This window comes from Mycteria americana, chromosome 1 (assembly GCF_035582795.1).
Source record: "Mycteria americana isolate JAX WOST 10 ecotype Jacksonville Zoo and Gardens chromosome 1, USCA_MyAme_1.0, whole genome shotgun sequence".
Lineage (NCBI taxonomy): Eukaryota > Metazoa > Chordata > Aves > Ciconiiformes > Ciconiidae > Mycteria > Mycteria americana.
This window is the reverse complement of record NC_134365.1, coordinates 8,840,876-8,857,840: the sequence shown is the minus strand read 5'-3', so window position 1 is coordinate 8,857,840 and position 16,965 is coordinate 8,840,876. Positions and strand designations below refer to the sequence as shown.

The window sequence follows — 16,965 nt, the reverse complement described above, 5'->3', positions numbered from 1 at the left end:
AAATCTACTGTGGTAAAACATAACATTTTATTTTGTCTTCAAGTGATTGTTTTTCCTGAATTAACTCAACACAACTGGTTTCAGTCATAGCAAAAGAAATTTCAAAAGGAATCATCATTTCAAATTGAAAAATGATCAAAACCTATGTAAAAAATATCATGTTCTACCCGAACAAAATAAATCCCAAAAATCAGCAAAAAATGTCCCAAAAAATCCTGGCTCCACCCAGAAATCTCAGCTCCGGTTAAAGAGGTTTCCGCTGCAATCCTTCACCCAATTAGTACACTTAGAGTAAGGGAGACCAAAACGAACCCTTAACTCGTCACCAAACGCAGTCTGATGTCCGTGATGTCATCGCCTACTCATTAACGCTTGCAGTCTGCAAGACGAAAGGCAGAAGCTGTTTATCCACAGCCACCTCAAAGCTTCTCAGCAACATAGGCAACGCTGAGTTTTGTTACTGCAAGAAGAAAAGAGGCCAAGGCCAGGCTGGGCTGGTTTTGCAACAGGAAGGGGAGGGGTAGGAAGCAAAGGCTGGGGGGAGCCTGCAGTGCCAGTCTTCTCGCTTCTCCTGCCTCGAAGGAAATGGCAGGGTCAGGAAGGGGCTTCTCTCTCTCCCCAGCAGTGACGCTTCCTTACAGGCACCAACCCCTCCTTTAGAGGCAACAACGGCAAGCCAGATAACGACTTCACCACTGCCTACAACCAGCTGGAAAACAGAGCATGTTACCCCTAAAGAGAGTGACTTTCTAGTACCTTGCCATTTTAAGTATGGAAGGAGGCAAGGACAGGAATGGCCTGTATATAACACCCAAACTCTCAGAGGTCACTCCTGCATGTCTTTTATTCGAGCAAACACACATCCACACAACCTCGCTTTGGCTTTTAGGTGCTGTTAGAGCCCCACCCTCGCAGTACGTGGGACCTTAGAGTTTTCTTCCTGATGAGGTCCCACTGTATACATCCAGAGAAATAACCAAAACGCACCGGCACCTTATGATCAACTCAATTCTCATGTCTCCCTTGCTCCTGCTGCACGTATTCAGCGTGGGCACACCCAGCCAGGTGACTGGGGATGTCACCATATGTTGTGACACACACTGTATATTCTAGGATGAGCCTGACCTCCTTTTACTTCTGTTCCTATCTCCTTACGTGCTTGCCAAAGAAGCACAGTTCACAAGCATTCAAAAGCAGCAAGAAATAAAAACAAGGGGATTCCGTAAAAGAAGTGTACAAGGGGAAAGACTAAGAGAGAACACCACCAAAGATAAGCAGAACTTCCCAAGGTTTCTCTTGAGGTTATTACTCCCTGTTATATTACCTAGAATAGCTATTTAAGGCCTCCATGCTTCATGATATGGACCAGCCAGCAGCATTGCTTCCTTAGGAAGAAAGGTCATTCCCGTTGGTGTGTCAGCACCAGCTGTAGCTGCTTTTACTCTCACATTGAAGCATTTGTGTTGGCCACTGCTGGAGATGAGTCAACAACCACTGGCTCCTAAATGGCAACATCTGCTGCTACCTTGTCTGATTATACTTAAGTATCTCAATTTTATGGGTACTACTGGCCCTGGCAGGAGAGACAAACCAAAAACTGCAAACTTTCCTCTTTACTATCAAAGAGTCCCAGAAGCTCTTTTTCAAGAGCAAATAAGTCAAATCCTTTCATTGAACAAAGATGACAGCTCCTTGAAGCTACTCAGTAACTTCCCATTGTGGCTCTAAGACACTTAACTTTCCCCAAACCTAGACTCTTAATCAATCGTATTATATATTACAAACATCAACCAACATAATCAGAGCCAAGATAGAATACATTATTTGCACATTTCCCCCCTAGCAAGCACTGTCAAAGCTGAGACAATAACATTTTGCTAATTTGCCAATAATTTATACAGAGACACCACTAAAATGTGCTTAATCCTCAAAGAGATTGAGTTGCTTGACTCCAGATTTCAAAGAAAAGCATGCAAATGCAGCAATAAAACACATTCCGTTTAATCAAGTGAACACATAACAGAGTGATTCACATTGGTTTATGGCATCAAATAACAGTTTCTGATGTGATTCCATGTGGGAGAAAAGGGGGAGGTTGCTGTAAGTATATTTTGGCAGAGTACTAGAATAGGTCACAGACAGCTGATTTCTTAACAAAGTGTTAAAGGCTTCCAAAATTTGCCTCTTATGGGAAAATGGAAATTTCCCCTCTCTACTATATCTTTAACAGAAAGAAAAGAATAGCAGAAGTCAGCTAAATTATGCCAGTTTTAACTTGCTTAATTGTTGGAAAATGCAATTTTCTTATTTTAAGGTAAACAAAGTCTACAGAATTGGTTTGTATCCCACTATGTTAGCGCTGCAGCAGATATGCTATTAGATTGCCTGGAAGAATTTTCAATGATATCATGACAAACCATTTGGAAGCAGAGCTGAGAAGGGTCATACAGCAAAGTCTGTCAGAGCTGACAAAAAATTTCCACTCTCTGCTTTATTTGGAAAATAAAAGGGAAAGAGAAGGGAACCAAACAAACCTTCTGTGGTATTAAGTCAAATTAAATATAGTTCATAAAAATTAAGGCATTTTGACATTACAGAGATATGGGTCCAGTGATGAAAGAAGAAATGATGTTCTGGAGAATGAACTGTAATTATGGCTTGGAAAACATATGGAGAGAGGAGGCAAAAAATGAAAGGAGATGTAGACAGATGCAGTTTGATGGCAGTGAAAAGCTCTAGCCACCACTGCAGACCTGCAATGTTCAGGAAAGCCTGCAGTTCCACCAAACATCTCAAGTCCAAAATTTCAAATATATTTTCACTTTATTTTATGAATGCCCATCAGATATATATCTTTGATGCTACAGCACACTAGCTGAACAAAAATCAACAACATAAAACCCCTCTTCATAAAAGATCCAAGAAGTGAAATCTCAAAGCCATAACCATTTACTCCGTGAGCATATCATCTTTGACAACCATATATAAATGACATCATGACAACAAATACAATGTACAATAATAAGTGTGCAATGGTACAAAATATACAAAAAGGAATGTGTATTTAATATACATTCAACAATACCCCATAAAAATCTTTGTTGGGAAAGTGAAGTGCCTTTTCAAGAACAACAAAAAATGTACACCACTTCAGTTAAGATGCCTGAAGTATCTTCCATCAAGAGTAAAGCCTGTGTTCTTTGACTGGAGATAGAAAATAACTGAGCTGAATTTTCCCTAAAGAAAAAAAAAATCCAAACTTCATAAAATTTTTGTCCACACCTATAGTATAATAAAATATTTAGAGTGCAGAAAAATCAGTTTAATTTAAATTTTACTTAAAAGTGGGCCCTCTTTTATTGATAGATCTAGCTCAGTCTTATAAAATCAAAAATCTATATTCCTTATAGTAAAAAGACCATTTCTGCCCATGTGTCTTTTCTGGTTTTGATGCATTCCACAATTCACGTTAATTTTGCTATAATGGAAATATGAGTCTGACCAGAGGTCAATACAAGAATCGTTCCTCATTTTCTCCTGGGTTTATACAAATCTTGCATAATTTTACTCAAATATTTTTTGCCTAAGTTTCAGATTCCTTTGAGTTCGACCTCAATGGGAATTTCAGGAAATTATTACAGTAGATATTATGAAGATCACATGCTTATAATGTGGCTGATTTCATGAAAAAGTCTACCTAGCCTCCAGTTTTCAAGGCACCATTTTGTGCCCTTCTTCCAAAGCAGGTACTTGTATTGACAGCAGAAAGCATTTGAATGCTGAGCTGCACAAGTATGTAACCCATGCTCAGCTCTGCTGGGCATCCGTCCTCATTCCTTGCGTGGGTCCAGGAATAAACATGGCTGAGTATTTCTAATAAGCCTCCCAACTGACAAAGCTGATCCCTGATTTCCACAAGTAGAGACTCTTGCTTTACCTCCAGATTTCAGGCTTTGTTGGTTTGCAACCCAGGGAAAGGTGACATTGGCAGCCCAAGGGAGGGTACTGAAAGTGCCAATGACCTCTCTTGAAAGGACAAGCTTCCACAGAGAGGGACAAGTGCAACTTGCACTGTAGGTATCACTTTCCTTCTCTTTATAGAGTTTGAGCCTGCTACTGCCTATAAACTCATGGGCCCAGACCTACAATTCATATAACAGCAGTTAACACATTTAAATTTAATAGCACCAGGTTTTACCCCAACCCTGATGGCCATGACTTAGGCATCAGAATGGGTTCAACTTGCAGGTGCAACACCATGCCTCTTGTATTAGAGGCCAACACCTCTAATACATCCAGCCCTTCAAAGCATTAAAATCAAAAGTATTTTCCAAAGTTCAAAACTCACCTGAGGCTCATTCCGAGTACCATTCACAATTTTGATTTTAAGAGAGATTCATAGTTATGCTATTAAAGGACAATACACCACCTCTGCAGGAGGTTTCAGGCCTCTCTGAAAATCATTTCTTATGAATATGCGTAGAAGGAGTGATAGGAAATGAAAGGTACCTATAAATCACATGGCATGCCTGAGCGATGCCCAGGTGAATGCAAAAAATTCATGTTATTTGCAGTATGTATATCTCTTCCTGAGTTGAATTTCATTCCCAGTATGGAATCCAAGCGTCTGCTTTCTTTTTTGGCAAGGTACTCAATCACATAGTAAGGCAATCCAATTTTCTGGTTTGCTTCCTGTCGTCTTTCCTCCTAAATGGCCAAGCATTTCTCACCAAGATCACCACTACAATGTGTGCCAGAATATGTTTAAAATATGGTCCTGTAAAAATAGAAATTAGGTTTGTTTCTTTGAAGGCAGCATTAATTCTTCATATATTCTGGGATCTTGAAGATTTCAGCTGAACAGATTCAAAATTATCTTCCTTTTCCTGCAATGGAAAAGACATGTTCCTATCAACTGGGATTCCTCAGTTCACTCCAACAGTTACTACAGTCACTTATTTTTTTAATATCTCAAGAGCAGCCTTTGCCAAAGGCTTCACTTTATTTCTACCACAGTCAGTAAGTGCACAGTTTGACCCTTTATTATTTAATAACACCACTAATTCTGTAAAAATTTGCAACATCAATAAAATTATGCCATATATATTGTTCACGGTACTTACTTTAGAGGGTACAGGGAAAGTTTGCATTTCATACTCATAGTATAGGACAGGTAGTCAGACCTGGTAAATTGCAAGGTAATCGTATCTATGGTTATTATTACTTATTAATGTGGTTCCTACAATAAATAAAATGTTTGGAGCAAAGTCTGTGAATGTGACCACCACTGCCTCACTCCTGGATTCCCATCCCAACTCCTCCTCTGGGAGATGCACAGGACAAAAAGAGTCTACAAATCCTCTGCCATCTTAAAAATCGGGGCTGGAGGGTTGAGTTTTCTTTCTATTTTTATTTGCTGGGTGACAGCCTAGGCCATCTGGCCAGCCCACATCAGGGTGAGAAGTGTGGATGTATGCGTTACTGCGTGTGTGAACAACCCAATGGCCCATGCAGAATGAAGGAGCCCTAATAAAACTACTCACTAGAAAATGCTGGTTCTTGCTTCGTGTACCTACCTTTCATACTTGTTGATGTACACAAACAGTTTGGAAACTATGTTAAACTAACCTCATGGCCTGATCTTTAAAGCCATCTCACTCAGATCAGGACAGCCTAGTACAGATGTAAGAAAGAGCAGGGGAGAAAATTGTCCTACGCTAGCCTACTGCAGAGTATATATTTCTTGTTCTGAAGGACCTGGTATTATTATGCTGGAGACAACAGATGGAACTACAACAGCCTCCAATCTGAAGGAGTTTCATAATTCTTTGACTTCTATATTCTCATTAAAAATAACAGTAATTTCATTCTATATTACAGGTCTAGCCCTGAATTCCTTGGATACTCAAAACCACTAATAGCTTCATGAGATGTTTTGATTCATAGAAATGCCATTGCCTGAAGCTTGAACATATAGTTAGGATACTTCAGATTTTTCTTTATCCCCCAGTTTACATTTCTCCTCTTTTTCTCCCCAGTTTTCATCCATATATTTTTTCCCTATTTTACATGCATATGCAGCAGGAGATGAATTTCCTCATCTTTTGCATAGATGAAAACTGATGCCTGTAACATTTGTTTTGGAGAAATATATATTAAAATCCAGTTATCTGCAGGGATACAGGACACAGATTTCAGTAAGCTAATGAAGTACTGGAAGCTGAGTTTGCCAGCTATGATTATCCACCAGGAAAAAAAGAATCACCTTAGAAATATCTGACAGGCTGGTTTAAAAAGGAGAGAATACTCAGGGAGCCTGCTACAATGGATATAGGAACTTTAAAAAACTCTTTTTGAGTCCAAACAGGCATTCAAGTGGTCTGAATACTAAAGTACTAAAGCTTACTTTAAAGAGAAAAAAAAAAAAACCACTTATCCCACACTCTCGTCTCTATACTTCTAATCAGGAAGGAGCCAGTGGTTGGTGCTGCAAATGGAGTCGGCAAAGCTTTTACAGTTATCAGGCATACAGCAAAACATGACCCTCACCAGCAGCACTGGTCAATATGTTCAGCCACAGCCAGCCAAGCCATTTCACAGACAAAAAAACATCATCAGTATTTCAAAGTCAATCCCTATAGGATTCAAAAGGGAATCAACTTCCATTTTTGCAACACCACCACGAAATTTGATGTGATTTGATTTTATTTACATTTTCAATATTCTTAATATTGAATTAAGAATTAATATTGAATTTATGCCCCTTTCCACAAGGAACAATATTGATTTTGCAAGACAAATAGTCAGGCTGGGGTCAAGGGGAAGTTCCGCATATTAGCTGTGTAATGGTAACATCTCCTAGGAGGGCAATCTGGGGAGCAGGTGGTGTGGAAAGAGGACAGCAGTCTAATAAAAAAAGTAAAATAACAAAGAGAAGAGAAAAATAAGGGACAAGAAAGGAGGCACACAGGTTTTAATTACATTGCACTTAGTCACAGAAAGGAAAAAAGGAATAATTGAAAAAAATCTTAACATTCACATTCTGAAATATTATTTAGACAAGAAACAAGAGAGGGACTTTTCAAAAAAAAAAAAGTATTGCGATCATTTAAGAAACCTTCTTATTTTGAAACAACCCTCTTTGCAAAACTGTTTGAAAGGGAAAATGCCATCCACCTTTATCCTGATCATAATAGATGCCCCAGGTGGACTCCCTTAAAGACACCACTACCCTTCCCATTGACTTCAAGGCACTTGGAATAAATAAAGTGTTTGCGGGTTCTACCATGACGATCCTCTGTTGCTCCTCTCAAAAATGTTCAAAGGACACCGAAGACCTTTGTGCTATGAATTCAGACATGCAACAACCCACATCACATGTGCTGCAGAAAAAAATGCCTTTTGCTGTTGCTTCCCACTGAAATGGAGGAGGTTGCTGTATTGGGTAACAGGCTGTGGCTGATGCCTCCTCTTCAACTGAGTCCTATAGTACTCAAAATTATGGTTCTCAAGTCAGCCATGAAGCCAGTACAGGTAAGCTGCAAGCAGCTGGCTGGTGGCTATGTTCCCAATGTTAATTTTCTGTATCTATAATAGCTGTGTTTGCCTCAGCAAGGGAGGTGTCTGGTAGGAATCTGGGAAGAGAGTATCCCCCCGCCATTAACTGCTCTTTTTAGGTATCATCACCCATACAATAAAGAATGCTACTGAAATCTCTCTGCAGAAGAGGGAGTATTTACTCAACACCCTGCAACATTTCTTATCATTATCCATACTGTGGATTTCAGCAGATCGGCTATAGACTGGGTGAGGTGTGCGTGGGAGGCTGCACAAAGCACTGTGCAAATTAGCATCACAGCCTCATCACGTCCAGTAATAAATAAAGGTAATAATTATTTTTAGTATTAATAGTAGTAATTACTACTCACCTTCGTTGCCAAGGACTTGAGCTTCCCCAGCAGTGACTGCTTATTTGAATATACTATTTCTTCTTCATTATCTTCTCCTTCCATTATAGCACAGCTGTCAGCAGCTGGCAGCTCGCACTCTTTTGAGTTCGCTGTCATCACTAATTTGGAATATTTATACTCCAGCCTGAAGATATAAAGCCAGACAGGCATCAACTTTTTTACAAATGTCCCATATTCAAGGTTTTTGTAATTTAGATTATCTGCAGTCCTTCCACATAGTTACTTTTAGGTATTTACTGGAAATTAGATATTTTTCAATCATTAAAAACATGTAACCAGAATAGTATTAACTATAAACCAAGCTCCTGCTCTCCAGATTAGCCCTCTATCCTTATAAAAGAGCCATGTTTTCCCAAAAGACCACAAGTAGGTCGAGAGGATTTCCTGCAGGAAGAAGTGCGACCTGTGCGCTCATTGGGGCAACAGCAGGTCTGACGTCAGCCTGTATCAGAATCTGCATCACACCCATGTCCAAGGGGGCTAAAGGGGAGAGGAGACGTGTAACAGTGTGTGGTAGGAGGCAGCAAGAGGTGGGGGACCATGATACTGGAGTCTGGGTTTGCTGAAGCTGGATGTGCTATACGGCTATGAAATCCCATGGAGGTGGAATCACATTTTGAAAGTTTATGGCATGCGATTTGGGAAGCAGAGGACAATGAGGATGGGGAACAGTCAGTACGCTCAGTCTGAGAAGCAGGGATCTTTTGGGTGTGTACCAGACGTCCTGCCAAAGCAGATCTAAGCAATATAGGGTCAAGAACCTTCATATTTGAAAAGTCATGGCAGTCAGGTGAAGTCCCTGGTGACTGGAAAAAGGGAAACATTGCAACCATTTTTAAAAAGGGTAGAAAGGAGGACCCTGGGAACTACCAACCTGTCAGCCGCACCTCTGTGCCTGGGAAGATCATGGAACAGATCCTCCTAGAAGCTATGCTAAGACACATAGCGGACAGGGAGGTGATTCGACACAGCCAGCATGGCTTCACCTAGGACAAGTCCTGCCTGACCAACCTAGTGGCCTTCTATGGTGGAGTGACTACATCAGTGGACAAGGGAAGAGCTACGGATGCTGTCTATCTGGACTTCTGTAAGGCCTTTAACATGGTCCCCCACAACATCCTTCTCTCTAAATTGGAGAGATATGGATTTGACGGGTGGACTGTTCACTGGATGAAGAATTGGTTGGATGGTCACATCCAAGAGGGTAGCGGTCAATGGCTCAATGTCCAGATGGAGATCGGTGACAAGTGGTGTCCCTCAGGGGTCCATACTGGGACCAGTACTGTTTAATATCTTCATCAATGACATAGAGTGGGATTGAGTGCACCCTCAGCAAGTTAGCAGATGACACCAACCTGAGTAGTGTGGTTGACACACCTGAGGGATGGGATGCCATCCAGAGGGACCTGGACAGGCTTGAGAAGTGGGCCCATGTGAACCTCATGTGGTTCAACAAGGCCAAGTGCAAGGTCCTGCACCTGGGTCAGGGCAACCCCCAGTATCAATACAGGCTGGGGGATGAAGGGATTGAGAGAAGCCCTGCTGAGAAGGACTTGGGGGTACTGGTGGATGAAAAGCTGGACATGAGATGACAATGTGCGCTCGCAGCCCAGAAGGCCAACTGTATCCTGGGCTGCATCACAAGAAGCGTGGCCAGCAGGTCAGGGAGGTGATTCTGCCCCTCTACTCTGCTCTGGTGAGACCCCGCCTGGAGTACTGCATGCAGCTCTGGAGCCCTCAGCACAGGAAAGACATGGACCTGTTGGAGCAGCTCCAGAGGAGGGCCACAAAAATGATCAGAAGGCTGGAACCCCTCTCCTATGAAGAAAGGTTGAGAGAGTTGGGGTTATTCAGCCTGGAGAAGAGAAGGCTCCAGGGAGACCTTACTGCAGCCTTTGAGTACTTAAAGGGGGCTTATAAGAAAGATGGGGACAAACTTTTTAGCAGGGCCTGTAGCAATAGGACAAGGGGTAGTGGCTTTAAACTAAAAGAAGGTAGATTTAGACTAGATCTAAGGAAGAAATCTTTTACAATGACGGTGGTGAAACACTGGAACAGGTTGCCCAGAGAGGTGGTAGTTGCCCCATCTCTGGAAACATTCAAGGTCAGGTTGGACAGGGCTCTGAGCAACCTGATCTAGTTGAAGATGTCCCTACTCATTGCAGGAGGTTGGACTAGATGACCTTTAAACATCCCTTCCAACCCAAACCATTCTATGATTCTATGATCATTTTAACCGAGCTGAAAGGGACTAATTAGACTGAAGAGAGATCCTTTTGGTCTTCAGACCTTGAGAAAGCCATGTTGCTTCAGGACCTAAGGTCAACTTCAAACTCTTGGGGGTTAAAAAGACAGTTCCTGTTGGGAAATTATGCCATAACAAATTACTGTGGATTTCCTATACTTTCCTAACTAGCATTTTTGATAGTGACTGTTAATAGAAGAAACCTTAACTTGGTGGATTAACGGACTGATCCAACATGGTATTTCTCATCAACGTTGTCATAATGTCAGATCCATGAAATGGCTTTCTGTTCACTACATCAAGCTTTTAGCTTACTTTTATATGGAGCACAATTTGCAGTACTTACTTCTGGTTCTTCTTCCAAAAATAGCAGGTCAAGGCTATGAGCAGAACGGCTGTGAAAGCACCAACACCAGCTCCAACTTTTAGCCAAAAGTCCACTGTTTCACAAGTGCTGGTCCTTTTTTCTGGCAAGGGAACCCCTTTAATGCAATGCTTTGGCTCATTCCATACATACAAGGTTTCCTTTCAAATGGAAAAAAGAAAACACCAAAAAGTGAGCTGCTTATAGGAAAAGAGAGAACTATTTAGAGTTGAAGAAAACAAGCTGTTTTGAGGTAGATAGATTAGACATCTCTTCAATGAAAGCAAATCAAAACATGTACTTCAGGTTTTCAGACTCCAGGTTGAGTCATAGTGTCTACTCAATTGTCCCCTTGATTGTGCCTGCAGGTTCAGACATGGTAGAAGGATTTCCTCTTCTCAATTGCTCTTCACCTGGCACAACATGGGTTGGACATCGATTGTGAATGTGTTGTGCCTGCATTGGAGCTGTTGATCAACAGGACAGTTCTGAACCTGTGAAAGGACTTCCTAATATTTGACTAGAGAAGGCAGCAGCAAAAAAAAAATGCAAGGAAGGATGAATTTCTGAACTGAAATTCTGAATCCTTTCCTAGCCTTCCCCTGATGTTTATGGCTATTAAAGGATTGAAGTCCTCTAGGCATTCCATCCTTTCACAAATAACTTGCCTGCATGTATGAATGCATACAGAGTTCAGGTCCCTACCCACATAGCTGGTCAGCACAAGCCAGCTCTCTTCCAGGAATAAATATCCCTGAGTCTCAACACAGCACCTCACCAATAAGACTTGCATCCAGCCAGCTCAGAGCCTGGACTGAGATTTCCCAACTCTACCTGCACTTACATATTGACTTGCACACCAAATTTCAACAAGTCCAAGTTATACCCAAATGAACCCATCTGACTTGGAGACATGGGTCTGGTACCTGAAATCCTTTTTTGCAGGCTCCCTCAATCTCGTGGTAGTCTTGCTCTGTGCAGAGAGGGCAAGCTTCTGCACTTTCCCATACAAAGTAGAAAGTGCATCCATCGCAGGTGCCTGCGGGGCATGAGCTAGGAGGAGAGCAAAGCTTAGTTATCACTTATGAAACACTCTGGGGTTTGCATCCTCACTCCACATTCTGCTGCTGAAGATTGGTAATGGTAAGTACAACAAATGGGTAAACATCCATCAAGTCAGCAGATGGAAAAATCTGGGGGAAGAATTTTTCCTAGTTTGTAAAATGCTTTCTCAAGTGAAAACAGATGTTGGGCTGTCAAAGGTCTAAAATAATGGTTTAGTTCCTGGCAGTGAGTGCTACTCATGCACCTACAATGAAGAGAAGAGAAAGAAGCAAGCCTTGGAGACCAGCAGAACTACTCCAGCATTTCACCAGCATGGGCTAGCCCAGCACATACCTCCATCACTGTTCTCCTGCACTGGGTGACTGTTCCACATGAACGCTGCTATCTGGTTCCTGCTGTTGTTCTAATGATGTCTGGGTGATTTCGTCCATATGGAATGGACTTGTCCTGTCATGGTTAATTACTAGAAGGATGTTCACCAGTTAATGAAGAGATAACAGCTTCTCTTAGTCTAAGAAAGACTAATGACCCTATTTTGTATTCAGCCTGCAGAAGAAAGTTGTACTGGCAATGGCAGGACATTCACGCAGCTTTTGTTACTGACAATTACATCAGGTCTAACAGCAGCAGTGGCCAAAAGTCCATGCAAAAAGCTAGGTCATGTAAATGTGAAATATATCCATACAGAAGAATGGATTTAAAAGGTTTTTTTCTATATCATCTGGAAATCTGTTATCCTGATCTGAAGGACTGAAAAATCCACAGCCCTAAAAGAGCATTCTGGTTTATCCTGATTTGAATAACTGACAACTGTCCTTTCTGGGTTATGGAACATTTTTTCAATGTACATGGCAAGAGCATTGACAGACCTTTCTCCTCAGCCTCTTTCATCTTATACGGCAACTTCATATGACACTAAACACCATGTCTGGAGGATCAAGGAGTTATATGCAGTATTATTTGACATGTATCAGATACCTCACTGTTTGAAAATAGCTGTCTGACTGCTCAGCTAATCAAAGGGTGCTAGGAAGAAGCCAACAAGAACTGAGATAAGTTACATCACGCCAGCTGTGTGCTGTTTCTGTCCATGCTCACGCTTTTAAAAGCAAGATAGGTTAGTCCTCCCTCACTGCTGGTGAGTTATCACAGCTCGCATCATGTTTAGCCTACAACATTAGGACACCTAAAGCATTTTCACACAGCAGCTGATAGATGGTGGCTTGTTGTCCAGCATAATTTGTAGTGTATCGGGTCCCTAAGAAACTGGGGTAAACATCTCCAAAGGCGTTCAAACACCAATCACTCATCTGTCAGCTGTGAAGTAGATGCCTCTCTGCCTTCATTCAGGTGAGCATGGTTCATCTGTCCCAACAAGGACAGGGATCAAAGAGGATGTCACACTTCTCACACTGTTAGCTTTTGGGAAGGGGACTTAACTTTTGGGAAGCAGGATCAGTGAGGGGGCAATCAGCAGATTTATAGTAAAGTCCAGATGGACTAAGATGGGCCTTGACAGCCAAAGAGGAGTGTTATCAGAGTTGAGGGGAACTTCTGAAAAATCACAGAGTGTTGCTGAAGAGTAACAGAACTAATTATTTTATTGTTTTTTCTCTGCAAGTTTTCAGGTGCAGGAATAAACAGTACTTCAGAAAATACAAGTTTTTTGGAGTCACTTGAATCAGAGTGAAGGGAAAAAAGGTCAGGCAAATTAAACACAACTAGTACAAGGTGTCCAGGATAGAAACTGGAGTGATGAAACACATAAATAAATACATATAGAACTTGAACTAGACAGAGTCAGGGCTCACATAAGCATTGCAATAGTAGATTTCATCATTTCTAGGACAGGTTGCTCTTTTTCAAAAAAAATCACTTTGTTCACAGCCACTGCTGTAGATCAAGGAAGAAAAACTACCTCTCAAAGCCTAGACTAGGCAGTTTTAATCAGGAGGCCAAAGATCAAAATAAGGATCTGAAATAAAGGGGAAGTGTAGACAAGAAAACATCACTACATTTGCATTTGGCTTTAAGCTTGGAACAACCTGCCTGAGCTCTAACCTCTCTCACTGCACAGCCTAAAGACACAGCAGTTGGTCTGCTGGGAGGAGATGGACGCACACGTCCTTCACCTAGGAGAAATGAGTGAGCCCTCCTGGGTGGCTGATGAGGGAGACAGCACTCCTCATTGCTGTTAACTATAAAGTTACTAACAAGTTTTGTAAAAGTTGCCTGAGGAGAAAAGGCTTTTAGGCACTACTAGGATACAAATACTTAAATACCTGGGCACAGAAAGCTCTCCTTGGTCTGGTTTGTTGGGGTTGCATCTCATTGTCACAACAGTTGCACGGCCATTTTCACAGGAGGTTGTCACTGTTGAAGACCTAATGTCAAACAAGAGGAGAAACGTAATACGCTCCCACTACAGTAAATACATATTGCTCTTTCATAGGTCTCTGTCCATTCATGCAACTGCAGTACTAAAGAAATAGTGTTTACTACAGCGCTTTTGCCTTTGTCAGCTGGAAAGGGAAAAAAGGAGCATCAGAAGCAGGGTAGGTTTCACCACTTCATTTAAACCTCAAAGTGCTCTGACATGCCACTGAGGGAGCTGCTCTGTTTTTCTAGCTAGTTTGAATTCTGCTGAGTCAAGGAATAAACCTGCCCACAAAACAGAATAGAACAATTAAAAACGAGAATCAGAGGTGCTGTGGTTGGTGTGTTACTCTGCTGGAGAGTTTATGATGGCTTCTCCTCACCTAGTAATCTGAGAACCACACTGTCCTGAAATAGCACAAGGCAAAGCAGATTAAAAAAATGGACCTTATTCCAACATGACAGACATTGTAAGCCAGGTTCATAATATACACAAAGTAAGGTCACTGGTGTGGGGTTCAGTTTGCAGAATCAGACACATAATTTAAGTATTCACATATGCATAAAGTGTTGATATCCAACATGCTATAGCCAATTAAGATCTATCACTAAAGCCAATAGAGTCTAGAAAGCCAATCAGTAGAACAAATATAGGTATGTGCCTTAAGATAAGCTGAATAGCCCCACGGGCTCCAGAGTCCAAGCTTAGAAACCCAGTTCACACAAAGACACCAGCATGTAGACATCTTAATTGAGGTGATCTTTGAGCTAATTCTTACCCAAGCTGAGGTATTCTTTTTATGGAGGAAAGTGAAGAATAGGGAAAGCACACTAGTAACTGTGCAGGTTGGAACAATGTCCTGGTTTCAGCAGAGACAGAGTTAATTTTAACCTTGATTAGTCCATTTTTGTAACATCAAAGTAAATACAAACAAATGTGAAAGAAAATATGCAATGGGAAGTGGACATATCAAAGCCATATATGAGAAATTATGGAAAGCAACATGACACTGGAAGTGACACCTAGATTAATCAAAGCTCTGGTATCACTCTCTACAGATCAAGTGTAATTTAGATTTGAGTAAACAGTGTTTGCTGATTTCATAAGGTGTTCTTCAACATGCCAATCAATATCAGCCAGATACTGATTAAAGTGATAAAGATTGAAGGTAGATTAAAGATCTCCCCTCACAGTTTTAGTTTCCTTTAAACAAATGAAGAAATTTGACATACCAATAAGCAGTATTTTTACCTACTTGTAAAAGAAATGCACATCAGGTATTTTGTTTGGAGAGGGAGGAAACATATCTGTCTTGATGCTGATATTTTCCAGTGTTGTTTCAACAGTAGCTCCTAAAATTTGAGAAGAAAAAAAAAAAAGGAACAAGATAAGAATGGATTTCTGAGGGGTTCACATATAACATTTTCTCAGTCTGAAAGGTATGGGTCTCAACAGCATTTAATGACATTACTATACATTATACACTTTCTTCTATTCTAACTAAACTTTGCAGATTTGTATGTTCCTTATACAGTCTGATTTCCTCATATAAATGTAACAAAACAAAAAATTAATAAAACAACACCAGTGTAAATAAGTTTTACTCTTTTGTATGAATTTAAAGCAATCACAGGATATTACAGAATCATAAAATAATTTAGGTTGGGAAAGGACTGCTGAAGATATCTGATCCAATGAACTGCTCAAAGCATATGCCTTGAATGTATAACCCTAACACATCATAACCATGTAACACCCTGAGCAATCTGCAATACTGTGGGAGAAAACCTGAAAGATACAATGACAAGATTCAGAAGGATTATGGAGTCAGAGTGTCCTGGTTTCAGCTGAGATAGAGTTAATTTTCAGAGACAAGGCACAGAGACAAGAGACAATTTTCAGAGACAAGGCACAGAGACAAGCCTTGATGGCACATTTTGGAACAAATGACAGGCTGGTGTGTGGAACAACACAGGTTACACAGGTCTGCGTGGATTTTGGAGAAGAGCTGAAAAAGAGGAAAATTCAAGTAGCCAAAGTTCTTAGAGATCCTTCCAACCCCGTGAACCAAAGAAGGCAGCAAATATTGGTGCTGCACTGCAACATTTCAGAAGAAGAGGGAGCTGTACAAATGGGACAGGCTGCATCCTTCTAGTGAGGTGAAAAATTGCTAGAACAACAAGAAAAAGTGGTAGAAGCTAGCAACTGGCGGGAAGATGGGAAAGACTGAAGAAAAGAATTTTTTCACTTGTTCTTGCAACAGTTCAGGCAGCCTAACTGAATTATTAAGACTTTGACTTGACTTCAACTTGACTGGCATTATATTTGGGAGGACTATTCACACAGCTGGAAAATCCATGTCTGATTATAATTACCCTTTTAGGTAAATATAGTAGATAACAAAGGTGACAGTTTGCACTAGACACTACTACCTGGTGTAGGACAAGTCAGAGCTTGGGACTGTGAAAGCACATGGATCAATGTGCTCAGTAACGTTGCTCAGGAGGGCTTGCAGGTGAGGAATAGCTACAGACACATCAACAGACAGAACAAAATGAGCTGTGCTGCAGCAATCATCAGGAACATGTGCAGAAAGACGTCATGTTATTGTGGAAGGACCTCTGTTCTGAAAATATAGGCTGACGTCAGCAAGGATGATCATTTCCTCTCATCAAAGACATTGCATCAAACACAGGGTAACTTAAATTTGGATTGCAACACAATGGACAGAGATTAGTTTCTCACTATACTGGAAGATGATAGCTCCTAGGGACCTTATTATATTCAACAGAGGCAATGAGAGAATATTCCCATCCAATATGCAGTACTGTAGAGATGGCATCTCAAAGTGCAGTTTCTCAAAAATAAGAACACTAGAAGCAAAATCAAGTGTGAAAAAAAATACGTCATTCTTCAGAGGATATTAATTATATGGCTAAAAAGC

At 41.0% G+C, this 16,965-nt stretch overlaps 1 protein-coding gene across 1 annotated transcript in view; it reads right to left on the bottom strand.

Moving 5' to 3' along the window:
• Positions 1-1,808: 1,808 nt before the first annotated feature.
• ELAPOR2 (endosome-lysosome associated apoptosis and autophagy regulator family member 2) overlaps positions 1,809-16,965 on the bottom strand; it is a 106,802-nt gene continuing 91,645 nt past the window's right edge. Inside the window, exons 17-22 of the mRNA XM_075489504.1 lie at positions 15,277-15,373; positions 13,927-14,028; positions 11,506-11,632; positions 10,562-10,740; positions 7,929-8,094; positions 1,809-4,886 (exon numbers count right to left, since the gene is read on the bottom strand). Of these exons, the coding sequence (XP_075345619.1) occupies positions 4,827-4,886; positions 7,929-8,094; positions 10,562-10,740; positions 11,506-11,632; positions 13,927-14,028; positions 15,277-15,373 (731 nt within the window). The 3' untranslated portion in view covers positions 1,809-4,826. The remainder of the gene's footprint in view (positions 4,887-7,928; positions 8,095-10,561; positions 10,741-11,505; positions 11,633-13,926; positions 14,029-15,276; positions 15,374-16,965) is intronic.